We start from the raw sequence: 14,614 nt of genomic DNA, 5'->3' as shown, positions 1-14,614 counted from the left end.
TCGTCATGTCATGGAGCACAGTTTCAGCTCCTTTGTGGATGATGCAAAACTGGGCAGAGGCCTAAAACAACCTCACCTGGTGGACCCTGTCTTGAGCGGGAGAGTGAGACAAGATGATGTTCAGGGCTCTCTTCAAACCTGAGTTATTCTAGGATTCAATGAATCTTTACCTTAGAGAGGTGTCTGAAGACAGAAGATGTAGTCCTTACCAGTTAAAAGAATGAATCCTGCCTGCAGTTGCTAACCTAAAATATGTAAATCCTCTCAGTTGTGGTAAGTCTGCTCTGCTAACAGAGATAAAAGTGACTTTTAAAACACCTAATCAGAACCTGCAAAGAATTCTGTCCTTGCAGCGCAGACACTCTGGAACCTGCACAATTAGTTGAGCCTTGTTTTAACATCTGTCTCAAGACTGTTACATAAAGTGTCCTTTAGCTGAACTTTGCTCCTTATACACTCATTATAATACTAAAATACACATCCCCAGGATGAGAGACTGGGGTCAGCCTGGGATCCTTCCTCAACAAGCATGTGTAGTGGTAAAATGATTATGTAACCCATATGCCAGTGTGTAAACACTTGGCTGTTTAGGGCTGCCGTGAGGGTCTGAATGTAGGGATAAGATTTTGGATATAATAGATATTCTTTTTCTATCTATTGTGCTGGTTTTATTCCAGCATCCAGACTTCCACAACTCTGGAATAAACAATATCTCATCTCCAGGTGTGGGATTGGCTTTGCACTTCGGATACTGAGGTCGCAATTAGAGACCAGGAAAAAGGAAAAAAAATAAAATAAAAGAGGCAGGAGAGGACATAGAAAAGGTGTCAACATTTCAAATTCCTATAAAGAATGCTTCTCCACTCAGATCTCTACTAGGAAATAGATTTGATCAATTTGATAAAACAAGCATGGTTTTATCTAGTAACGTCCTGGTCCATAATGAGGGTGATGGATGGGTATGGGATTATGAGGTCACTTGTGTCTCAGAAATTCATAATTGAGTTGGAAGACCATGGCTGTGAAGGGGACAGTGAGATTAGTTCTGTCTGGGGAGGTGACAGCCCAGTAGCAGGAATAGAGCTGGGAAGGTATCTCTGCCAAAGTACCCACAGGCCCTGCTCAGGAAGAGGTCTTGGAGATGGGTTGTCATGCCCGTTCCACCTGAGAACTTTATGGGACAGCATCAGAGACATGGTTGTGTCTGTCAGAGAAGCTGAAAGGCCAGCAGCACTCATGGGATTTAGAAGATCATGGTGAGGTTACTTTTCTCTGGTCAGGTAAAAGACCACAAGACGCCTGTTGGACATGAGGAAAAGGTTCTTCACCCAGAGGTGCTGGACACTGGAACAGGCTCCCCACGAAGGTGTCACGGCCCCAAACCTGGGCCCCTGAATGATGTGACAGAGTGAACCTTCAGCTCCTTTGTGGATGGTGCAAAGCCGGGCAGAGGCCTTGGACAACCTCACCGGGTTCACCCTGCCCTGAGCAGGACACTGAGACAAGATGATGTTCAACCTGAGTTACTCTGTGATTCAAGGAATCTTTCCCTTGGAAAGGTTTTGGAAGACAGAATAGGTGGAGGAACAAGAAAAAAGCAAAACAAAACAAAAAAAGAGGTAGAGTAGGAGACCTGAAAGTTGTCAAATAGACAGAGCAGTTCCTGAGAAGAATGTTTCTCTACTCAAATTGTTAGCAGGAAATCTATAATCAGCTCCCCAAACTCCCTGTTCTGCTCATTGGCCCCTGGGATTTACAGCACATTTCTTTACATCAGACTCTGCACTGAAGTTTGCACTGATTGTTACAGCTTCTTTGCAGGAATCGCTTCATGGTTCCTTAGAGGACTGGACGTAAACAGGCATTGGGGAATTTTTAATTAGAGGAAACAAAAAAGGAGGAAAAAAAAAAACACAATAGAACTTAATGATGTTTACCAGTTCTATGGTTAAATTAAGCAGTTTCCAGCGAGGTCCATTGCCATAATTGAAGAGTTGCCTGTAGGGAGTACGAGAGCAACTGCTGAGAGACTTTACCTGCCTGAAGCTCAAAGCAGAGTGAGAGCTGAGAGGCTCTGAATGAGCAAAGAGTGAGAGGTGAAGAACCTCTGGGGAGCCATGGAAAGTGCAAATGTCCAGACAGGCTTCTGAAGAGATGAGTTCAGACATGGTGAGCTGGATAAGGACAGGGAGAAACTCCTGGATGTCCGGGGATTAAATACACATCGTGATAGACAGAGTTCTGGCAATGCAAGCACAGGGAAAGGCCAATGTTTCATCTCCCACAGTCCATACACATTCTGAAAATTCATATTTGAGCAGGATAGAAATTCCACAGACATTTCATTGGAAATATTGTATTATTTCACCTGATGAAAAAATGAGTGGGGTTTTTCTGGATGCTGTTGTTATTGCTGGTTTGGTTTTTCAGTTTTGAGGGGAGTTCTCAGGTTTTCGGGCTGAGCTCCATGGTCTCACTATAAGCACCCAGTGCAAACCTCGAGAGGCCCCTGCGTACCTGAGGTGTTTGCCTGGGACTGGCAGGTATCAGACCCCACTGATAGAGCCACGTCGCTTTTGTCATTTACATCTAGTGTTCAAGATTTGTGTACTTAATTAGGTAAGTTTCAGGAGTATGGGTAAAGAGGCAGGTATGTGAAGAAGTGATAGAAGAATTTTCTATTTGATATTGTAGAATCAGAAACATTTCAGTTGGAAGAGACTCTCAGGATCATTGAGTCCAAACATAACTTTACTCTATCCCTAAACCATGTCCCTAAGAACCTTGTCTAAACTTATTTTAAAGCACTCCAGCACTGCCCTGGGCAGCCTATTCCAATGCCTGAAAACGTTTTTTGTCAATTATTTTTTCCTAATATCCAATCTTAACCTCCTCTGGTGCAATTTAGGACCATTTTGTCTTCTCCGATCACTTGCTACTTGGGAGAAGAGAACAACATCTCCCATGCCCCATCCTCCTTTCAGGTAGTGCAGAGAACAAGGAGGTCTCCCCTCAGCCTCCTGTTCTCCAGGCTGAACAGCCCCAGCTCCCTCAACTGCTCCTCATCACATGTATGCTCTGACCCCTCAGCAGCTTCATCACCTCCTCTGCACTCTCTCTAGTGCCTCACTGTCCTTATGATGAGGGGTCCAAAAAGTAAAGACAGGATTCAAGCTGTGGCCTCACCAGCACCAAGAACAGTGGCACAATCACTGCTGGCCACACTATTCTTGATACAAGCCAGGATGCTGGTGGCCTTTTTGGCCACCTGGGCACACACTGGCTCATGTGCAGTTGCTGTCAGTCTACACCCCCAAAATACCTTTCCTCCAGGCAGCTTTCCAACCACTCTTCCCCAAGGCTGTAGCATTCATGGGGTTGTGGAGACCCAAGTGCAGGACCCAGAACTTACGTACATGATATGCATGCTCATAACTCATCCGTACAATGGAAACACTGGATTCTGACTTAGTGTCCTTGTGTTGAGGGATGAACAACCTCTCTCAGCTGGGGTGAAGGGCCAGTGCAGGAAATGGTGGTTTTGAGGGGCTGGTCTGTGATGACTGGGGAAGCTGCCCCAGGACAGTCCCATGAACATGGGCACACACCAGACCCTGCTCTGCTGGTCCTTCAGGGCTCTCCCAGGAGGCGTGGCTGGGAGAGGACACTGCTGTGTGCCAGCCCTGCACACTCACACACTTCAGCTGTTCACTGGTGTTTTCTTCTCTGGGGCATTTGCCAGTTTAGCCCTCCCACCCCCTCCTGAATTGTGCCAGCCCCCTGCCCTCTCCCCAGCCCAGCCCAGCAGAGCAGCCACACTGGAACTGGTCCCACAGCAGTGGGGACCAGTGAGAATGAAGGACAGTGAGAATGTTCATCCAACCGGCACGCTGAGAGGATCTCCAGCCCAGGCAGCTTGCAGACCCAGCTCCAGACTTGCCCCCCAGGACAGCATGAGATGTTTGGCCTAGGGGATCCTCAGGAAGGTCCTGCTGCCACAGTGCCAGGGCCACCTGCCCCAAGCTGCCACCTGCAGCAAAGGGTTTCTCTTTCTGTGTCTTTTCTGCACACATACAGTGCTCCACTCTTCTCCTGGAACAACCCATCTCCCCACAGAGGCCTTTCCCAAAAGAGCTGATCTGTGATGACCTGGCCAGCTGTTCCTGCACCCCCTTCCCATGCTCCATACATCCCCAAGCTGGTGGTGCTGCTCAGCAGAGCAAGTGGGCTGTGGTGCCCAGGGCCATGGGGTGAGTCTGCAGACTCATACTGGTCAGGATGGGAGGAAGAACCAGCTCAGGGTGGCTCCTGCTCACTGAGCACACAGACATGGCTCTTGAAGCTCCAGCTATCTCAGAGAGAACAAACAAGTCAGTGCAGGGTCCTTTATTTCATTTAAACACACAGAAAGTACGGCTCTTTATTCACACAAACACTATGGGACACACCAGACAGGTAGATATGGACACAGCCATAAGAAGACAATGTTTGAACTAGTAATGTGTGATATTACAAGTGACATGCAGAAGGAGAAGGTCAGTTCATTACTACTTTAGAGAATCGAACAGTCATCAGTTTCCTTATAGACTCCTTGAGTTCCCTGTTCCGCATGCTGTAGATGAGGGGGTTCACTGCCGGAGGCACCACTGAGTACAGAACAGACACCACCAGATCCAGGGATGGGGAGGAGATGGAGGGGGGCTTCAGGTAGGCAAACATGCCAGTGCTGACAAACAGGGAGACCACGGCCAGGTGAGGGAGGCAGGTGGAAAAGGCTTTGTGCCGTCCCTGCTCAGAGGGGATCCTCAGCACGGCCCTGAAGATCTGCACATAGGACAACACAATGAACACAAAACACCCAAATGCTACTAAAAGACTAACCACAATAAGCCCAAGTTCTTTGATGTAGGTGTTGGAGCATGAGAGCTTGAGGATCTGGGGGATTTCACAGAAGAACTGGCCCAGGGCATTGCCCTTGCACAGTGGCAGTGAAAATGTATTGGCCGTGTGCAGCAGAGCACTGAGAAACCCAGTGGCCCAGGCAGCTGCTGCCATGTGGACACAAGCTCTGCTGCCCAGGAGGGTCCCGTAGTGCAGGGGTTTGCAGATGGCAACGTAGCGGTCGTAGGACATGATGGTGAGAAGATACAACTCTGCTGAAATGAAAAAGACAAAGCAAAACAGTTGGGCAGCACATCCCATATAAGAAATGGCCATGGTGTCCCAGAGGGAATTGGTCATGGACTTGGGGAGAGTGGTGGAGATGCAGCCCAGGTCAAGGAGGGCGAGGTTGAGCAGGAAGAAGTACATGGGGGTGTGGAGGTGCTGGTCCCAGACTATGGTGGTGATGATGAGGCCGTTGCCCAGCAGGGCAGCCAGGTAGATGCCCAGGAAGAGCCAGAAGTGCAAGAGCTGCAGCTCCCGTGTGTCTGGGAACGGCAGGAGGAGGAACTGGGTGATGGAGCTGCTGTTGGACATTTGCTGCCTGTGGGTATGAGGACCTGTGCAAGGAGGAAAGACAGTGACAAGTTAGGGGAGAAATCTCTGGAAATTAAATGTGCTGTTTCTCATGGAAAACCCCCTCCCTGATGAAGAGATGTTTCCCCTCATTGTCTCTTTCTACCAGCTGAGAAAAACAGTTCATCACAGTTTAAAATGCAGCTTGGACATCTAGTTTCCATGGACACACCTGTGAGGCAAGATCCACTGAACTGGTGTTGGAACAAAAACTGACCCACACTCCCACCTCAGACCCAGAGAGCAAGAGCTCCAGGGACAGGTGGAGAAACAGGGAAGGACACTGCAGTGCTACCAGAAAATAAAGCAAGGACAGAAAGGCAGACAGGCATGCTGTGGAACCTTCTTCTTACCCGGCTGTACTGCTGCCAGTCACATAGTGACACTGTAGAGCAAGTAATTTTAGCACCTGTCTTGTGTTCCACGTTCCATGAACCCTTCCCCTGGAGGTCCAGCTGCTGAGGTGGAGACTCAGGACCTGGACCCCATGGCTTTGGGGCAGAGACTCCGCTGGGGAGGAGAGGAGATCAGGGGGTTGCACTGGGAAATGTGTCTGCACTGCAGGGGGTTCCTGAATCCCCTCCCCAGCATTTCTGGTCCATCTCCCTCTCCCTGTCCATGTCTGTGCTGCCTGCAGCTGTGTCTCTGTCACTGGGTCTGCTCCCTGTCAGTGTCACAGACCCCGTCCCACCCGCTGTGTGCTCAGCTCTGTCCTGCTCACACCTCCTGGCACTGCCCAGGGGCAGCTCTGTGTGTGCAGGGCCTCAGGAGCAGCTCAGACAAGTCCTAACGAGAACTGGGGTCTCAGTGTCTTCTCCAAAGAGAGAAATAAATCCCCATCTCCCACTGCACACCCAGACAACCAAGAGTGGAAAACTGAAAGCACAGACTCCTTCCATTGCAGCTGTTGCTGTCTTGATGTCCTTGTTCAGAAGGACCCTCTGCCATGTCTGTGGGGTTGATCTGGAGCTCTGAGCAGCCGTGACCCACACAGCACCCTTCAACCCCACAAGTTCCCTGCCTGCCCTGCCGGGGGTCGCTCCTTCCACCCACAGCTGCTGCCATGGGATCTCCCCGGGCAGGCTGAGCGCTGACCCTGGCAGGCAGCAGAGTCCCTGCCCTGGCACAGCCCTGGGGTTCAGGGACCCTGCTCTGAAGGACAGCCCTGGGCACCCCTGGGTGCACAACTTGCTTCTCAGATTTTCAAAGCTGCTGATAAAGATCCCTGCCCTGACAGATCCCACCAGCTGTGCCTGTGCCAGTTTGAGGAGATGGCTCCAGGAGCTAGAGCTGCTTTGCCCTGCACCCAGAGACTTACCATGGCAAGGGCTGCAAAGGTTTCTCCTCCAGTGAGCTCTCAGTCATCCTCCCAATCCTGACCACCTTTAATCTCTCTCTGCCTTGCTCGTCTCCCTGAGATCCCCAGGCAGAGCCCTCAGCCCTGCTGCGCTGTGCAGAGGAGCTGCTCCTGGGCAGAGCTGTCTCTCTGCAGCGCTGCCGCTTGCCAGGAGCTCCCTCTGTCCCAGGAGCCCAGCCCAGCTCAGCAGCACAGGAGTAGCCCAAGGTGCTTTAATGACCCCTCTGGTGGCGTTGGTGCTGAGTCCATGGACATCAGACCCTGAGGGGAAGCTGAAGAAACTTCTCAAGAAGTCAAAGTCAGATTCAAACTCCAAAGTTCCTTGTACTGTTAATGGGTCCCAGTGAGGGAACCTACTGAGAAACAATATCAGGTATGGTTAGAGAAGAAAACTGGAGGTCAGGAAAAGCAAAGTCAAGATAGTTCTGATGCTGAGTAAACCTGAATGTTTCATTAACAAAAAGGCCAAGCCCTGACCCCCAGCCCTGGGAAGTCAGATCCTGTCCCTCCCACGTTGCCCAGGGCCCTTCCTGGACAGTGTGATGTGGGGCTGTGCAAGGCCAAGGACAGGACTACGGTCCCACAGCTCCCAGGTTCCTGGCTGGGGACAAGGAGGCCATGAGGCCCCTGTGCTGGAAGGACAAGGTGTTTCCTCACAGGCATCAGAGGTGCAGACAACAGCCATAGCCAAGGGGAGAAGGAGCTCATGTCTGGTAGGGGCTTTCAGCCTCTTTACATCCCTTGATCATCTCCACCACAGCCTGTCCTGTGCTGTGGCATCCCCTGCACCTCTTTCCCTGCAGGCTGGAGACATCCCCCCTGCTGCCCCACCTTGCTCTTGTCTGAGCATCTTCCTTCCTTTGCTGAGATCTCTGCATCCTCCCCAGCTGTTCCTTGAAGCACAAAGCCTTGGGCTGATGCAGACTCCCTCTGCTGACCTGCTCCACCACAGCACTGCCCTTCCAGTCACATTCCTTTCTGCTCATGTTCAGTCTGGACCTCCCCAGCTGCACTTTGGGCCATTATTTCTTTCTCATGCTCTTTCCCACTATGCAGAACACCTCCAACACCTCTGAAACCACCCTTCAAGCATTCTCAGGCTACTCCTGCACTGCTGCAGCCTCCCCAGCGCTGCTGGGCCAAAGCAGCCCAGGTCCCTCAGCATCCCACACCATGTGCACAAGGTGCTGAACCTGCCTTGGCAGAGCCCTGCACTCTCCAGTTCCTCCTTGCTTCTCCAAACTGGGAAGCCGCACACTGGCACACCCCCGTGTGTGTGGGGTCACACCAGTGCTGAACCGAATGGGATGAGAACTCCAGGTGTCTGGGTCCCCACGCTCCTCCTCATGCAGCCCCGTGTGCAGCTGCCTTGTTCATGGTGAGCGTGCACCACGGGCTGGTGTGGGGACCTTGGAGTGCCCAGGCCTTCTCCTCAGGATCACTGCTGAGCGTGTTGGGTCCTTCTCTGTCCTGATGGATGGGGTTATTGTCCCACCCTGATACATCACTGGTCACTTCATCTTGTCAATATTCAGAGTTATCTGATGGGTAAATAACAGATGCATGGAGCTCTTCCTGGGGACAGGCAATGTCAGCTGAACATTGAGGAGGGCAATGTTGTGATCACTGGACATCAGGTACAGACTCACTGATCAGGAAGAGGAATTAGATGAGGCCTCCTTCAGACAAATTAAAGAAACCTCATGTTTCCAGGGCAGTGTCCTCATGACAGACCTGAGATATCCCAGTATCTGCAAGGTACCAGCCATCCAGGAGGGGTTGGAGCTCATTGACAACATCTTCCTGACACGGGGGACTGAGGAGTCAGTGGGGTGAGGTGCCCTGTGGGACTTCACACTTACAAACCAGGAAGAGTTGGTCAGGATGGAACAGTCAGGGATGGGAAAGTGGAGCTGAGGCTCCTGGGAGATGATCACAAGGCCAAGAGCAGGATTTCAGGAGAGCAAGCTTTGGCCTGCTGAGGGACCTGCTTGGGTCCTATGGGATATGACCTTGGTGTCTGCAGTGCTTTTCTCTCACATTTCCTCTCTCCTCTCTCCCACCTGCTGTTGTGCAGCGTTTTTTACCCTTTCTCAAATAAAACATCACAGAGGTGCTGCCAACATCACTGAGTGGCTCGGATGTGGCAAGGCGTGGGTCCATCTTGGAGCAGCTGAAATCACCTCTGTCTGATGTCAGTCGAACACCTGTTGTCTTCTCAGAGAGGTGACAACTGTAGCACATCCGCACTCACCCCCATTTCCAAGACTTTGCCACGTAAATCCATTAGATGTTACAAACTACTTTATCATGAAGAAGAAATGGAAAAGATCTTCTGTCAGCAACCTTAGAATGTCTCCAGTCAATGAGCAGGTTCCTATGGGGAACTGTAGTTGCCTGATATTCACTGGCCATGCAAAGCTTCAGGTGCCAACAGTTCAAAGGATCTTGCTCACCTGGATTTGGTACTGATAAAGAAGGAAGAGCTGGTGAGGGATGTGAACACCAGTGTCCACCTTGGCTGTCGTGACCAGGAAGTAGTGGGGTTCCGGGCACCAGAGAGGAGGGAGGAAGGCCAGCAGACAAAGGCAGCACACAGGAGGTGGAATCAGGGGAAAGCTGCAAAGCAGGAATTCAGAAACCTTGGCCATGGATGCAGAGATGATTCCAAAACTGCCCTGGACTAGATACCTAAAGGGGAGGCTGAGGGCAGCAAGATGAGCTGACACTGCTTCCTTACAAAAAGAAAGAATAGACAGGGCGATCATGGGCCTGCTGCTGAATTTCATACGAGTAGAATCAGACAGGACTGAGGTTCTCCATGGCTTCTTTGCCTCCATCTTCACCAGCAAGGTCTCCTGGGACTTTGTTCCTGAAGGCAGGAGTCTGGAGAACACCCAGCAGTGGATGGGGCTCAAGTCAGGGCTGACCTGAGCAAACTCAGACACCATTACAGAACAGGAGTTGGGTCACTTGACCAGCTCCCTGAACACAAGTATCACTGTGCTGTGGCATCTGAGATTCCCAAGAACTTCCACGTATTGGTCCAGAGTTGTGTGATTCCTCTTGAGGTGTCCTGGCCTATCTCCTCACTCACATGGTGATTTAGGCACCCACTTTTCCAATACATTCAGTCTTATCCTGAGACGCTCCACATCAATATGAACAGGAGGCTGTCGATGCCACCTGTTCTGGAAAGGGAGGGAAGGGTGAGCAGGGAAGGAAACAGAAGAAATTTGGCTTTATTGCTGTTTCTTGTGGAAATGCTCTCTGCTTGGCTGTTCCTGAAATCCCCCTAATCATCCACACCACACTCGAAGCCTTTAAGAAAATGATGCACAGAGCCTTGGCTTGTAAGAGGATTTTCAATGTTAATGAGCCCTCTGCTGCCATGATCCTGAATGGCAGCTACTGAAAGAATGAACAAACCTCTGATGAAGTGAAAGGCAGAAGCAAACCCCAAGTTTCTGAGGGTGTTTGGGACCCCATGGAGGCCATCGCTGACACAGCTGTGAAGGAAACAACCAGTGCAGGTCCCTGTCCCTGGAGGCTGGGGAAGGAAAGTCTTGGAGACACTGATTACAGGTGGTGAGGGCCATGTGGAGGTGGTTCTGATGCCATGTCAGCCCTTGATGCTTGTTCATCATCAAAATGGGTGAAATCTGACCCCTGGGACCTGGTAGATTTTTGTCCAATGTTTTTCAAGGCTTTTCCTGTGGTCACTGTGAGTGTTTTGTGTTTTGGAGTGGGTTTTATGTCAGCTACTACTGCTTTAACTGCAAGGCTCTGGTTTTCTGTGGAGCTGCAAATGCCTGTGAGTTCCTCACAACTCACCCAGCTTCTTTCATACACCTGGCAATGGCCACCAATCTCCTCAATGTTCCAGTCCCACACTTGCTTGAATCCTCTCTTTGGATCCATACCCATCACTCCAGGAGGTTCATGCATCCCCCAGGTTCATGAATGATTCCTGAGGTCCATCCAAGTGTGGGCAGTGTGAGAGAGGAGCAGAGTAGAGCAGTGTCAGCCCTGACCCTCTCCCACACCTACACATGTCCAATCACCGCTGCTCAGGCCTCCTGCTCTTCAGAAGAGGCTCTGTCAATCAACACCCCCACGTCTTTTTCTGACAGCAGCTTTCCAGCCGCTCTTCCCCAAACCTGTACTGTTGCAGGAGGTTGTTATGACCCATCTGCCTGACCCAGTACTTGGCCTCATAGAAACTCAGACAACTGGCCTCAGTCAGCCAGGATCCCTCTGTATGACCTTCCCAACCTCCAGCAGATTAACATTCCAACCCAACTTGGTGTCATCTACAAACTTACTGAGATTGCCCTTGATCACCTCATCCAGATCATTGATAAAGAGATTAAACAGAACTGTCCCCAATACTGAGTCCTGGGGATACGACTCCTGACCGGCCACCAACTCGGTTTGGCTCCATTCACCACAACTCTTTGGGCCCAGCCCTCCAGCCAGTTCTTTACCGATCACAGCTACACCATCCAGGCCATGAACTGCAGCTTCTCCAGGAGATGCTGTGGGATACGGTGTCAAAGGCTTTACTGCAGTCTAAGGACACAACACCCACAGCCTGTGTGGCGGATTCACTCCCCACGACAGACTTTCCCTCATCTGCTCAGCCGGTCACCTTGTCATAGAAGGAGATCAGGGTGGTCAAGCAGGACCTGCCTTTCACAAAGCCATGCTGATTGGGCCCGATTGCTCGTCTGGTGTGTGTGACCTCACAGTCCTTTCCCAGCCATGTTCCTGCTGTTGGCCTATCCCCTGCAGAGGCAGAAGTGACCTCACAGTGCCCTCCACAGCCATTGGCTTCCTACTGGACTATGAGTTCCTGAGACACAAGTGACCACATGGCATCGTACCCAGTCATCACCCTGCTTGTGCTCCAGTGTGCGAACAGATAGACTTTAGCTGCTTTCATCAAATTTATCCAATAGATTTCCTGTCAAGGGTTTGAGTGGAGAAACATTCTTCAGAGGAGCTGCTGTATTTACACTGGGGCATTTTATATCTCTGCTTCTGACTCTTATTATTTTTCTCTTCTTCCTCTGTCTATTCTGACGTGAAAGAGCTCTCCAAGGAAAAGATTTATGGAATCCTGCAATAACACAGGTTGGAAGAGACCTCTGAACACCATCTCTGTCCCACTGACCTTTATGGCACCCCAAGGAATAACTGATGCATTTGTGCTCCCTTGGGTTCATCTCACCACATGCACACAGTGGACATGCGCATGATGTGTATGTTTGCAGCTCATCTGTACAATGAAAACATGGACTTTTGACCTAGTGTTTATAGAGTCATAGAATCTCTTGTGTTGGGAATGGAACAGAAGGACCATCAAATCCAACTCCTGGGCTTAGGACCATGGCACATCCTTGGGGAGCCTGTTCAGTGTCCAGTACCCTCTGGATACAGAACCTTTTCCTAATGTCCAACCTTGACCTCCCCTGCCACATCTCGCTTCCATTCCCTTGGGTTCTGTCATTGGTCACCAGAGGGAAGAGATCAGTACCTTCCCTTCCTTCTCCCCTTGTGAGGAAGCTGTAGCCACCATGAGGTCTCCTTTTAGTCTTCAGCTCTGATGCTGAGAAACCCCTTGGTTTGCTTTCTCAAGCAGAAAAGAGAAGCCATGACCTGCAGGCAATGGGAAGGGGGATCCTGTCCCTCACACACGGCTCAGGGCTCTTCCTGGGACCGTGGGATGTGGGTGTGCAAGGCCAAGGGAACGACAACACTGATACAACAACTTCCAGCTTCCCCATGGGGCTGCAAGGAGGCACCGAGGCCCCAGTGCCATGAGGACAACATGGCTTCTCCTGGGCCTCAGTGGCGGAGACAACTGCCATGCCCAAAGGGACAGAGACCTGGGTTCTGTGGGTCCCTTCCAGCCTTGCCAGTGCCCTTTGCCATCTCCACCACAGGCTGTTCTACACGGTCCTACCCCTGCCCCTCTTTCCCTGCAGGCTGCAGACACCCATCTCGCTTCCCCACCTGCTCTCACCCCAGCATTTCTGCACCTTCACTGCTGTGTCTGCACCCTCACTGGCTGCTCTTTGGAACACAAACCATGGGCTGATCCAGCTCCCTCTGGGTGACCTCTTGCACCACAGCACTGCCCTTCCACTGTCATTTCTTCCTCTGATATCCAGTTCTCACTTTCCAAACTGCACTATGTGATATTTTTTTCCCTCTCCTGCTTTTTCCCGCTACAAAGGAATACTCAGCCACCTCAGAAACTGCCCTTCATGCAGGGAACCCAACTCGTTAGGCTTCTTGTGGTCTTTTACCTGACAGGAGAGAAGTCACCTCACCATAATCTCCTAAATCCCATGACTGCTGCTGGCCTTTCAGCTTCTCTGGCAGACACGACCATGTTCCTGCTGCTGTCCCATCATGTTCTCAGGTGGGATGGACATGACAACCCATCTCCAAGGCCTCTTCCTGGGTAGAGTCTGTGGGTACCTTGGCAGAGGTTCTTTCCCAGCCATGTCCCTGCTGCCTGGCTGTCACCTCCAGAGACAAAACTGACTCCACTGTCCCCTTCACAGCCACACGCTTCTGACTGGATTACGACTAAGACACAACTGACCTCATAATACCACACCCATCCATCCCCTTCCTTATGGACCAGGACCTGATCAAGACTGAACTGTGTTCTACACAGTCCTACACCTGCCCCTCTTTCCCTACAGTGAGATAGCCATCTCACTTCCTTGCCTTTCTTGAAGAGATCCCTTGTCTCACTTATCTTGTCTCACTGTCCTACCCAAGGCTGGGTGAACACTGTCCTGTTCAAGGCCTTGACCCATCTTTGCATCACCCTCAAAAGAGTTAAAATTGCATTCTACAGGAGGACGTGTCCAATCCCTTCTCAGGGACAGAGGAAGGCTGACCAGGCTCCCAATGCCTTTTCTTGCCTTTCTTGAACATGGCTTTGATTTCTGCCTTTTCCAAGGACCGCAGGACCTCCCTAATTACCCTGGTTCTTATGAGAGCACAATCCAGAATCCCAGGCAAGGGTGACAGAGCAAACTGGAGCCCTGGCAATGATCCTGTCCAAGGCATCTGAGATCAATCTCACTGGGGCAGTGAGGTTTGTTCCTGGAGTCACACACAGAAATGTCAGGGTCTGTCTGGCATCCATGTCTGAGCCGGTCTCGTGGACTCCTTCTGCACCCAGGGGTGTTCAGAGACAGACTCTGTCTTTTTTACACACAGAGGCTGTAGTCTCAGTTTCTCCCTGGCCTCCTGTTGCCACTCCCAGAGTACAGGAGGCACCTCAGCCCTGTGGTGTGTCAGCTGCTCTGCACTCATCTGAGATGTCCTGCATCATGAGGAATGGACATGGGGATCACAGCTGGAGGATGCACAACCCAGTGCTGCATTCAGGTGGTTTCCCATAGGATGTTTCTCCCAACATGAAGTGACCTCAAGATACTGTCAGTTCCACAGAACTCTCTTCATGGAACTCTCAGGAATAGCTGATATTGTTTGTGCTCACTTGGGTTCATCTCACCTCATATGTGTGTGCAAACATCTCATCTGTACAATGCAAACATGGATTTCTGACCTGCTCATTCAGTGTCCCTTCGTGGATGGAAGAGCAACCTTTGTGAGCTGGGGAGAGAGGCCAGGGCTGAAAATGGAGGTTGTGAGGGGCCAATCCATGATGATGCCCTGGGACAGCTTCTGAGGGGTATCCAGTGCACAGGG

At 51.0% G+C, this 14,614-nt stretch overlaps 1 protein-coding gene across 1 annotated transcript; it reads right to left on the bottom strand.

The window, feature by feature from the left end:
* Positions 1–4,536: 4,536 nt before the first annotated feature.
* On the bottom strand, positions 4,537–14,412 carry LOC136106423 (olfactory receptor 14J1-like). Its single transcript, XM_071813653.1, has 2 exons — positions 14,403–14,412; positions 4,537–5,429 (listed from the first exon to the last, which is right to left on the bottom strand). The coding sequence occupies exons 1-2, from the start codon at positions 14,410–14,412 to the stop codon at positions 4,537–4,539; spliced, it is 903 nt and encodes a 300-aa protein (XP_071669754.1).
* Positions 14,413–14,614: the final 202 nt, after the last annotated feature.

Source organism: Patagioenas fasciata, chromosome 11 (genome assembly GCF_037038585.1).
Source record: "Patagioenas fasciata isolate bPatFas1 chromosome 11, bPatFas1.hap1, whole genome shotgun sequence".
NCBI classification, from domain to species: Eukaryota; Metazoa; Chordata; class Aves; order Columbiformes; family Columbidae; genus Patagioenas; species Patagioenas fasciata.
This window is presented reverse-complemented; position numbering and strand designations above follow the sequence as displayed.